The sequence below is a fragment of the Amblyomma americanum genome, chromosome 7 (genome assembly GCF_052857255.1).
Source record: "Amblyomma americanum isolate KBUSLIRL-KWMA chromosome 7, ASM5285725v1, whole genome shotgun sequence".
In the NCBI taxonomy this organism is placed as follows: Eukaryota; Metazoa; Arthropoda; class Arachnida; order Ixodida; family Ixodidae; genus Amblyomma; species Amblyomma americanum.
The window spans coordinates 89,942,702-89,955,108 of NC_135503.1; the positions used below are offsets into that span (position 1 = coordinate 89,942,702).

Genomic DNA, 12,407 nt, shown 5'->3' on the forward strand with positions numbered 1-12,407 from the left:
GGACAAGGAAGCTTTACAAAGTAAACTGTATATTCAAAGCGTATATTTTCACTTGTAGCCATCCAGCAGCGCTCATGAGGACATATACTCGTTTTCTTCAGTGAGATTGCAGCGAACAGCCTGTCAAAATAATAAATATTGAAAGAAAAATCATACTCAAGGGATTATTTCTTGGAACTTGGTTTGTATTGCTTTTGGCTTGGCTAACTGAATCGTTGACTTGGTAGATATTAGAAATGAAGTTAGATGAGTGAAGATGGAAGCCACGAAATGAAGCCTCATTTCCGTTCAAGCTAGCGCAAAATTTATGATTGTTTAAGGATTAAAAGAAGCATACGTCATAGAAGAAGACAAGGAATATATACTTTGCCATCTCGCTGCGCTTTCACGTCTGCCCGAAAAATTATGAACTGCTAGCAGCGTAGAAGATGCAGATGTCTCACAAACAAAAAACAGGACAATAATTCGTCCGGTACCTTTGTGTAACCCTTTTAATCCTCCATCAGTGATAAACTTGGGCAGCTGTAAGTGACTAGCCCAACTAAACGCCTTAACCTTCAGGTTCGCACGTAATGCCGGAGCCGACGTGTGAGAGGACACAGCGAACACTCACTCGACTGGTTCCGGTAGACGAGCGTGAAGGAGCGCCAGTCCAGCGCCAGCACCAGGTCGAGCAGCGCCTTGCCCGCCTGCTCGGGGTCCGGGTAGAAGGACAGCGAGAATGGGTGGCCGCCATTGGCACCACTCTCGCACCGACGCAGCCGCAGGAAGGGAACGTGGAAGCGGGCGCACGCCGAACGCACCACGGCGGCCGCATGCGACGACTGCAGGCTGAGCACGGCGCGGGCGCCTTTCTGCACGAGCTGGCACACTGCAGCGTTCCAGGGGAAAAGGGTGAGGAGAAAAAGAAAGAAAAAGGGCAATTTCAATGCACATCATCATTGGGTTTGGTAGGGTTTTGAGGGTTTAACGTCCGAAAGCGACTCAGACTATGAGAGACGGCGTAGTGAAGGGCTCCGGAAATTTCGACCACCTGGGGTTCTTTAACGTGCACTGACATCGCACAGCACACGGGCCTCTAGAATTTTGCCTCCATCGAAATCCGATCGCCACGGCCGGGATCGAACCCGCGTCTTTCGGGCCAGCAGCCGAGCGCCATAACCACTCAGCCACCGCGGCGGTTGCACATCATCATTAATAGAAAGTATCTTCGCAATCGAGTATGTCAATAAACGAGTCCAGTCATTTATATCCCTCGTTGACCCTCAGTCAAACTTTATTTCAACCACTGACGTCGCTGACATCCTAAACGAGACCTTTAGTGCAGCTTTTTCAAGTACCGTAACTGACATTACTGATGTTAGAGACTATGCATGCAACATAAGCTTTCTAATGGATCCTATCAGGTTTAGTTATGTGAGAATTCTCAACATAATTAACAATTTAAAAATATCCTCTTCTTGTGAGCCTGATAACATTAACACCAAAGTCCTGAAGAATACTAAAGTGTACTCCGCAATTTTTTTATTGAAGATATGTGAGCAATCGCTTGAAACAGGAGGTATACCACAGGAATGGAAACTGGCTAAAGTGATTCGACTCCATAAATCTGGTGACAGGCATTCACCCTTCAATTTCGTCCCATCTCATTAACTTCCATTTCCTGCAAAATTATGGAGCATATAATATTTTCTCAATTATCTGGTTTTCTTGATTCATTTTCGATTTTCACGCCTACACAACATAGTTTCAGTAAACAGTTTTCCTGTGAAACACAGTTATCATCTTTCAGCAACGAAATTTATTCCATTCTTGATGAAGGTTCAGAGGTCGACGTCATCTTCTTAGATTTTTGCAGTTCTTTCGATAAAGTGTCCCATAGTCTGCTGTTGTATAAGCTTGCTCATCTTCATATCAGCCCGAATGTTCTAGCATGTATTCGTTGTTTTTTATGTAATCGCTCGCAGTTTGTCCACGTTAACGGTCGTCAATCATCTTCTATGCCGGTTACGTCTGGGGTACCACAAGGATCGGTACTCGGACCCTTGTTATTCCTTTTTTTACATTAATGATCTGCCTAACAATATAAAATCTTCTATCAAACTCTTCGCAGATGATTGCATACTATACCGTGAAACTAAAAGCACTAATGATGTCTACTTATTGCAAGCAGATCTTAACTGTGTTACTGACTGGTCTACTAAATGAAAAATGGTTTTAAACGCATCAAAATGCAAATCCTTGCGCTTTTCACGTCAAGGTGTCTCGCCACCAGCCTCATAAAGTATCAACAATGCTTCGTTGGCTCCAGTTACCTCATATAAATACCTCGGTGTACATTTGACATCAAATTTATCATGGAACCAGCATATCACCTACATTACTGGAAACGCTAAACGTATTCTCGGTTACATAAAAAGAAACTTTTTGAACGCACCCATTTCAGTCAAACTTCTTCTTTATAAAACAATGGTTCGTTCAAAGCTTGAATACGCCGCGTCGATATGGGACCCTCAAGCTAAGTCACTTATACATGCTTTGAAAGCTGTTCAAAACCGTGCCGCTCGTTTTATCCTCCGCAACTATGACCGCACATCAAGCGTCACACTAATGAAAAACACTTTGTCCCTACCATTACTTTCATTGCGCACAAAAATTTCGCGACTCTGTCTTTTTTTCAAGATCTACAATCTGAACCCTGTTTTGAAAAATGCTTTGCTCCTTCCGCCCACCTATGTTTTTCATCGCGCATTGACCATCCACGCAAAGTAGGCGTTCCACCTTGTCACACTACCGCTCACTTAAATTCTTTCATTCCAACTACGTCATCCGAGTGGAATCATTTGCCAGCAGATGTGGCACTCACCGACGATCTCGAGCATGTTAAGAAAAAGTTGAGTGCCTCCATTTCTTGTTCATGACATGTGTGCCCTTCGGTTCGTGGTCCCACATGAACTCTGTGTTGCTGATTTGTAGTTTGCCTAATTAGTTCTTGTTTCCTTTGCTCGTTTTTTTCTTTTTCTTTCTTCTAGCTTTCCATGTAGTTGCACACTTGCTGAAATCTGTTAAACTCAGTACAGTGAGCCATATGTAGTGCTGTAACCCATGAACGTATTTACATTTCTTATTATCTGTGTTATTGTACGTCTTGTTCCACTCCCCTCAATAATGCCCACAGGGCCATGAGGGTATTTGAAATAAATAAATAAATAAATAAATAAATAAATAAATAAATAAATAAATAAATAAATAAACTCTGTCCTGCACCGTAAAGCGAAAAAGCCACACACCTGTACAACTCTCCTGGTCGGCTTCGACCAGGTCATGCGAGCCTACGTGAGTTAAATTTTTTGCTTTCTTCTGGAGGAGACAATATAAGCACCGGCAAAACATTTTTTTTGTGTCGTGAAGCGAATTATCGCATCGCGGCTCTGCGTTCAAACGTTGCCGACAACTAGCAGCGCGAAAACTAACATGCGAATGTTTTTCACGTGTCTAAAAGTGCAACTTCTCAGATTACATTGATCAGTGGGCATTCGTAATCAACTACAATTTCTCCGCACTGGAGGTTAATGATGACTGTGTGGATGATATATTCAAGCTACGCAATGCGTTTAAGATTGGCATTCTTAAGACAGGTATTCAGCGAGGTTCATCCAAAAGCCTTGACGAATCCTGCCCCATTCTTTTTTCCAATCAGTTTTCAGATAAAAAAAGCAAAAAGTAGAGCTAAAATAGTCTGGCAGTGCGAGACACTTCAGTTCGAACACACCAGAAGGAACACGTGGCTCTGCAAGGGATTAGGAGGGTCTACCGGACAAGATTTCAGACAGTTTGTTCAGTTTTCCCAGAGAAAGAGCCGTTTGGTTCAAGCGCAATTATTTACGATATGTGACACTTGAAACTTCCGTCGAACGTAAGTTTTTTTTATGCAGGCTGTGGACTCCATTCGCAAACTTGACTTCCAAGAACGCACTGACTACAAGTGGAGAAGTCAGACACAAAAAAATAAAAAATGCGGCAATTTCCAACACGTGGGGACGAATTGTATGAATCCTACGATACCTGGCAGGCTAGAAAAGTAGCCATGTCTCATAGGCTTAGGGGTGATACCCACTGAAATCTTGTTGATACTTTGTGAAAGCAAGAACAAAAAACATGGCGCTATGAACATTTTGCCGAACGTAAAGAAGTTTTCTTTCTAGTAAAATTCTGGTTAAGCAGCCCTAGCACTTACTGACGCACTGTAAGGACTGGAGTGTAGCGCAGTGCTAGAGAGTCGACATCTAGTAATGCCTGTAGTATACGCATCCTTTTTGCAGGTGCACATTCATTGGGACGCCAAGGCAATTTACCGGCCCGCCCCTCCACATAACTCAAAAGAAATCACCTGGGGTGTACCGCCAAAATCAAAACTATGAGCCATCATTCTAAAAAATATCATTGCAAAAACATTTCGGTGCTCATGAGTTGCGTCACCGCGAGGTGTGGACAGACGCTCTGGACGAAAGTTGTGGACAGAGCTCGTCCGCATGAACTGAATAAAATCTCAGTCGTACCGCCATCATGCGTCACCCATTGAAACCCCTCTTTCCAATGTACGGTGCTGGTCCAGCAGATGGAGCGCGCGTAGGCGCGTAGAGCGATATGGCGGACACGTATGGGGGAGGAAGGACGCACCGTAAGGGTAACGGCTTAGCATTACTGCACCTAAGCAGACTTAGGTGCACCATTGGAATTTTTATCTGGTTACTAACACCAAAGCCGAAACCGTCTGTCACATATTAAAATTCACTGACGGTGGGCTGGTGCGCGGAGAACGCCTCGGGCACCTCTCAAGCTACCCTCGTAGCTTTTCGTCCGAGGGCTATTTCCTGTATTTCACTGAAAAAAAAACATTCAGTTGAATTCAAATAAAAAAGCAAACGGCGTTAGCTAACGCTTACATTCGCTGCACAAGTGTCCCACAACAGGAAACAATGGAGATCGTGTGCTTAGAAACGCAATGCATGAACGGATAGCTCAATAACGCCCTCATTTATTCAGCAGACTTAAGAATACCCGACACGTGGCTTGTCTAGTGCTTTCCGGTTGCGACGCTTTGTAGTCCAAGTGCGTCTTTACTTGTGTTCTTTTTTTTTCTTTCACTAGCTTCCCAATGTCTACTATGTTATTATAACGTTTGCGCAGAATTTCGGCATTACATTTTCATATGCATGAGATATAACGAATGAAGCTCGTTTTCTATGAGCCCTTTCTAGGCGCCGGCTAACCAGTAATTCCCTCGGTGACAAAGAAAGCTCGCTAAAATTGATTATTTTTGCGCTATTATGAAGCCTATCGTATTACCTAAATTCTATTTTTATAGCAACGCAAGCTGACGTTTTCCGCCGAAATTTTTAATTAAGCGCAATAGTAAAAAGTAAAAAACAAGATTGTGCACGGGTTTTACACGGTGATAAGAAAACAACTGGACCTCAAAAACTTTCGCAGGGACTCTTAATTGGCCGGAGGCTTTGTTGGGTGCTCGCTATGCAGCATCGCGCATTAAATTGCGGGATAGAAACTCCGACTTAGGAAAGCCTCTGAGCGCGTGCGCTTCGTCGAGAGCGGGAAAACTCCGATGCGAATAATGTAACCACGAGAAGCTGCCGCCCTTACTCAGCAGGCCTTTAATAAGCGCTGAAAGTGTTGGGATGAAGTTCTTTGAGAGAAAAGATTTCTTGGAATGGCGCTGCGCGTTACATAACACCCATAACTTCCTGCCTGTCGGCCTGTCACGACGAGGAGTGGGAAGGTATTTCAACATCCCGCCTACGCTGGTATGACATCTGGAATTTGATGGCATCTCATCCTGCTTCGCACGGCGGCTCTTTTTGAGGCAATCCTGGCAACACGACGAAAAGGAGATTCGCATTTCTGTGCTCTCCAAATTATATATTTTTTTTCTATACGCAGAAATTTGAAAGGTCCGGATCAATGGCTATGCACAGTAAGCCATGAAGAACAAAGCACAAAACCCTAATGCGCAGGTTTTGCTTCTCTAATGTCGGGTGGTAAGCTCCAAGAGGGAATTTCCATTTTTAAAAGTGCGAACCTTTTTACTTCTCTTCATTATTTGACAGTGCCCTCTTCAAAAATGGGATTAGTGTCTTCCTAAGCAAAGGAGTACTACAGCTAAATGCTCTTGATTCAATTTGCTGCTTGAGTCCTCAGTGGATGGGGGTTTTCTCAAAGGCGGCTATGTTTACCATTCGCGAAATTGTAAAAGTCCGGGGAGCGTTGGTTACACATTCCCGTTCGTAGCCGCAGTTATTCGTTGTTTTTGGACACTAGAATTTCGTAGAGTACGGCACGTGCAAAGCATTAGCCCACTTGGCAACAAGGGATGCCTATTTAGTTATCTCTAAAGCACCGCAAGTTATTAAATTAACGCTCAAGAGAATCAGTAATCTTTTCCGTTCTTGACTCCCACAGTAGGCACTAAGGGACTACTCAGACAGACGGCGGTGTGAAGCATTGCTCTGTCTGTTCGTATTTTCGGATATGCTACCGGTGGCGCTCTAGGATTTTGTTAAATTCTTTTCAACCGGTTGAGAAAAAAATACCTCCACTCATGTTTTTTTACTATAGGCTCACAGCCGTAGGCGTTAACACGTTCTTCCGTGCGCTACATCCCGTTCATGCGGCTCTACAGTAGACGGCATCATGGCTCCTTCGGACCTGTCTTTTCAAAAGAAAGTCAAGCAAGCTTTCATTTTCCAGTGGAATGCTCGTGGGCTGCAGTCCCGGATTTCCGATTTGCGGCACTACGTCTACGAGAATCACTTCCCCATTCTTGTCATTTGTGAACCGAAGACCTCGGCAATTTTGAGAATATCCGGTTACGAGGCATTTTCATCACCCACGTGCAACAGATCCAGCAAAGTCATCGTCTACATTCGACGTGAACTTACATATGTACAACATTCAGTTCCTCCGAACGAAGACAATCAGTACGTTTGCCTGACAGTGAAGAGCCGTGACCTGACGTTTACGCTACTGGCGGTGTACTTGGCGCCATCAAGTCGTTTCGACGCCAGAAGGTTGAGTTGTTTGATGGCAGCTACACCTGCTCCGTGCGTTATTATGGGTGACTTCAATGCTCATCACACCATGTGGGGAGGCGTTAGGATGGACGTTAGGGGAAGACAGCTTGTGTCCTTCGCCTCTGACCATGACCTCCAGTGCCTGAATGACGGAAGCCCGACCTATATACGAGGGGTGACTTGTAGCAGCTGGTTGGACTTGACTTTCGTTTCAAAGTGCCTTAACAACAGTGTCCGGTGGTTTTCGGATGTAGAAACCCATGGCACCGACCATACCCCAACCTATCTGATTATTACCGGCCATTCCACATTTTCCCCAGCCACGTGTAGGCAGCACATTGACTGGACAGTTTTTAAATTACTTATGGAGGCAGTTGCGCAGAGGGCTTCTCTACCGGTCTTGAACAAAAAATTAACGAGGCCATGGAACAGCCACCTGCCCCTTTAACCCTGTCGCTGACTACACCGATTTTGACTTCGAATTGCAGCGACTGCGATCACAACGGCGCAGGGCAGAGCGCAGATACCGACACACAAAGTCGCGCCTAGACCTAAGAGATGCTAGGCGCATACAGAAGAAGAATCAGCGCAGACTTCAGGCACTGCAAACACAACGGTTGAGGACATTTTGCCAAACACTTGATCCACGGAAGCCTTTGTCACACGTTTGGAGAGTAATTCGAGGTCTTCGCACGCACCCTCAACAGCCCTACCCGTTCAAATCCGTAGCGCTCCACCAAAGGCGCAGTGTGGTTGAGGTAGCTGAAGATTTCTGCGCAAGAATAACAGGCCCTCCGAATCCAGGCGCAACGCTGCACTGCAACAATGTCCCACCCTTACGGGATTCTAGGATGGATGCACTATTCTCCATGGAGGAACTTGGTGCTGCGCTGGCTTGTTGTACAAGGTCATCATCACCAGGGCCCGATGGGGTGACGTACTCCCCACTTGCCAACCTTGGCCAAGAAGCTCGACGGGCTCTTTTGGACACTTATAACAAGTCATGGACTGCTGGCATAGTTCCTCATGATTGGAAAACCAGTCTTCTGGTTCCACTTCTTAAGCCGGGGAAATCACCGCTCGACCATTCATCATACCGTCCAATTGCACTCGCCAGCTGCGTCGGCAAAGTCATGGAAAGAATGCTGCTCACACGCGTGGAATGGTACTTGGAGCGACATCAGATTTATCCAACCTTCATGTCTGCGTTCCGACGGGGCCGCTCTTCTATCGACAACGTGGTTGACCTTGTAACGTCGGTGCACCACAGCAAAAGTTTGAAAAGATTGACCGTGACATTGTTTTTGGAATCAAGGGCGCGTACGACAACGTAACGCATCAGGCCATTTTGGACGCAATGGTAGCTGCTGAGATCGGAGGCCGCACGTTCAGCTGGATGCGCAGGTATTTATCAGAGAGGTCGTTTTTTGTCCTGACTGCGGACGGACCAACATTCTTACACCGAAATTCGCGCGAAGTCCATCAGGGTGGAGTGTTCAGCCCAGTTCTCTTCAACCTTGCTTTTATCGACCTGGTCGACGTATTGCCACAATCTGCTCAGATCTCGGTATATGCAGACGACATCTGTATTTGGGCATCAGGGGTGACCCGTCCTCAAGTTCGTGCAAGACTTCAAAAAGCGGCATCGATATTGACATCTTATCTTCGCTTGTAGGGCCTGAACATTTCGACCGAAAAGTGTTCACTTGTGGCGTTCACACACAAAATAATGTCACGTTACACCATTCGCATCGATGGCGAAGCCATTCCCTATGAGAGAAGCCACAGATTCCTTGGTGTTGTCATCGACAGGAACCTCTCGTGGAGTCCACATATCTACGACATGAGGAAGAGACTAATTTCGATTTTCCACGTCCTCTCCTTCCTCGGGGGAAAGTCCTAGGGCGCATCAGTGCGCTCGATGCTACAACTGTACCGTTCCCTATTTCTGGGCTACATGCGGTACAGTCTTCCGATATTCAGTTCCATTAGAAAAACAAATATCAAGACTCTTGAAAGTGAGCAAGCGCAAGCTCTCCGTATCTGTCTTGGACTGCCTAAATGTGTATCAACAGCAGCAACTGTTCTTGTTGCCCGGGAACAGCCTGTTACTACATACATTCCTGTTGACACCATGAGAACACATATTCGGCACCTCACGCGGGTTCCCTGTCATCACCTCGCAACACTCCCAATAATTAGGCCGCGTACTGCATTCGCCAAAGTCATTGAAGCCCATCGCGCATATCTTCCATCGCAGTTCACCCCTGCTTCAAGACCGAGCTCACCCTTATGGAATCTTCATGAACCTCGGGTTCACCTCTATATTCATGGCATTACAAAGAAAGCTGGTGTATCACTGCCCGCTCTCAAACAACTGACATTGAATAACCTGCATTCTTACCACAGTCACCGCATACATATTTACACAGATGGATCAGTTCACTAGACCAGTTCTGCGGGGTCGGTGGTGATATCGGCCAGATCCATCTTCATGAAAGTGAAGACGACCCATCCAACATCTTCAACTGGTGCGGAACTCGCAGGCTTACGGGCTGCGGTAGAGTTCGTCAGTCAAGTACCTCCACATGACTGGACGGTTTTCACCGACTCTAAAGCAGTCCTTCAAGCCCTGCAAGCTGCGCAACGCCGCGGGTCGCAGGAGCAACTTGTTGCTTAGATCCTTCTATTGTACCACAGCACCGTTTCCAAAGGTCATGACATCATTTTTCAATGGCTGCCAGGACACTGGTATTAACGGTGGTCACCAGGCCGATGCGGCTGCGCGTTCTGCTCACAACGACGGACTTTCAGTGAGGATTCCAATATCGAGACCTGACGCTGCGTATGGGCTTCGCCCTTTGGCGCTGGAGCTCACACTTTCAGCGTGGAACACGGGAGAGTTTTGCAACCTCCGCCTCAAGGCATTGGACCCTGAACTGCGCCTTCGTCTTCCACGTAACTTAGAACGTCGCGACGCAACACTGTTATGCCGTTTATGGATCGGTGTTGCATTTACCAATTACTATGCTTTCCGGATGCGGATGGCCGACAGCCCTACCTGTGAGAGCTGTGGTTGTGAGGAGACCATCGCTCATCTTCTCTGTGGGTGCCCTGCATTTGCGAGTGCAAGACATACAATGTATTGTGCCCTGGACCGCCTCGATTCTCGCCCATTAACAGAGCAAAAGATCATCGGTCCGTGGCCACAGCAGTCGACTGCCCTCAAGGCATACAAGGCACTCTTTGCCTACTTGAGAGCGACTGGATTGAGTGACAAATTGTGACAGCGTTGTGCGTGTGTGTGTTGTTGCCTTTTTTCCTTCTCTCTTCCTCCTTTTAGTCCCCTAATCCCTCTTCCCCAGTGCAGGGTAGCCAACCGGAACCCCTTTCTGGTTAACATCCCTTCCTTTCCCTCCTCCTCTTTATCTATCTATTTATCCGTGCTTTTACTCCACTTGCGCATGCAATTTTTAACTCCAGAAAACAGGAAATAATAAATGATAATAAATTCGGACAAGTTTATAATAATGACTGTGATGAGATTTTTTTTAATTTTGCGGCGTTGAAAGTGAACACAGATCGATGACGGCTGCGCGTGGTCTTTTCCCTTGTCGGCCAGAAATTTACACCTGTCCACATTTCTGCTCTGATTACCGCTAAAGATCCTTACCCCCTCTATTTCTCTCTCTCTCTTTTGTATTTATTACTGAGCAGAGAAGCGAGTTTCTCTCGCAAGCAGATTAAATTGCGACACGGGCACTTTCACCCGAATCAGTAAGCACCATTTGCCGGCACCGCAGAGAGGCATGATTTTGTAGCTGAACAAAAATCAGAAAATCCGTACTGTCGGCTGATGCTTATTCTTGAGAACATACTGCTAAATAAATCATACACACTGCCAAATGTATTTTTTCCTTCATAAAATATTACGAGCACACTTTCGTGCTGTAGGCGTTGAGGTCGTTGTAAAGTTACTGGTGCGCTTAGCGTACCAATTATTCTGCCGACAAATGTTCCACTGTAGCGGCGCTTATATATTGCCGAGACGCGAGAGCTTGAGGCACAGATTTGTGATCTGGCAGGTCTACAATAACACCCACGTTAGTCACCAAACTGTTGTGATGATTCGGAATCATGATCAGTGTCTTGAAATAATTCGAGAAAGCGGTAAACCTCCCTCCTATAAGGGCACTTTGCACGCTGGCAAATATATATCTTAAAATAAACACTGTGGCGTTCCTGCCAGCTTGAGGGAAGAGAATAAGGCACACCTCTCCTCCCAATGTTGTAATCTGGGCAGCACGTAAGAGAATGTGCTACATCATCGCACACACATATGAAGAACAAAGCGGAGACGATGTCAAGCCCGTCTTATGCATCCACGCAGGGGTGAAAGCATAATCCACGCAAATGTGGTGTAGTGAGATGGCTTGAGGTATATTAGACCCTAGGTTAAACATGACTGATAGAGTGGACGCTGCAGGGAACGAAAATGGCTGACCACCGTTTTCTTTTTTTCTTTTTGAAGTATCTCTTCACATAGTGAAGGTGTGTTCTTGATGCGTTCTCACACAGCGCTCCATGGGCGAGGCTGTCTGACACCTCGTTGCTCAGGAAACCAACGTGCGAAGGCACCAATCGGAAACGTATAGAGAAGCGTTTGCTGTACAGATTAGGCACCAAGCGGAGGGAGCTAACAGGCACCCTTTCAGAGCTGCGCCTGCGCTTACCAATTGTAACTGTTTGTTATATGCTGACGACACGACCATCCACTTCAAGGCACACTTAACACTGATCTTAACAATGTGTATTCATGGTGCACTGATAATAAACTTGAAATCAATCCCTTAAAAACAACCTTTGTACTATTTCATAATCCACAAACGTCGATTTCTTCTCCAGTAACTGTCTCGTTAAATACTTGTGTTATACCGACACCTGATACTGTTAAATTTCTGGGTATTACTCTCGACAAACACCTTAGGTTCAATAGCCATGCCAACTCGCTAATAAAAAGGTTTCATTTGGCATCCTCATTATCATTAAAACACGCGCATTCTTCCACCCTCATAATATTAGATCGTTGTATCATGATTATATTTACAGCTATTTATCATACTGTTTATCTTCATGGGGTAATACATATGCCATTCATCTCAAACCACTTCAACGTCTTCAAAATCAGGCAATAAAATTAATGACCTTTAGCTCAATCCGCTGCCATTCTTTACCTATCTATCAACGTCTTAGCGTTTTACCCATTCAACAGCTGTTCTATCATAAGTTATCACTCATTACATTTCGTCTCTTTCATCG

General features: G+C 45.6%; 1 protein-coding gene across 1 annotated transcript in view; it reads right to left on the reverse strand.

Annotated features, from left to right (window-relative positions):
- The window catches only part of LOC144097316 (glutamate receptor ionotropic, kainate 2-like), a 481,864-nt gene that overhangs the window by 227,372 nt on the left and 242,085 nt on the right, over nt 1-12,407 (reverse strand). Inside the window, exon 4 of the mRNA XM_077630058.1 lies at nt 614-871. Coding sequence (XP_077486184.1) covers nt 614-871 — 258 coding nt within the window. The remainder of the gene's footprint in view (nt 1-613; nt 872-12,407) is intronic.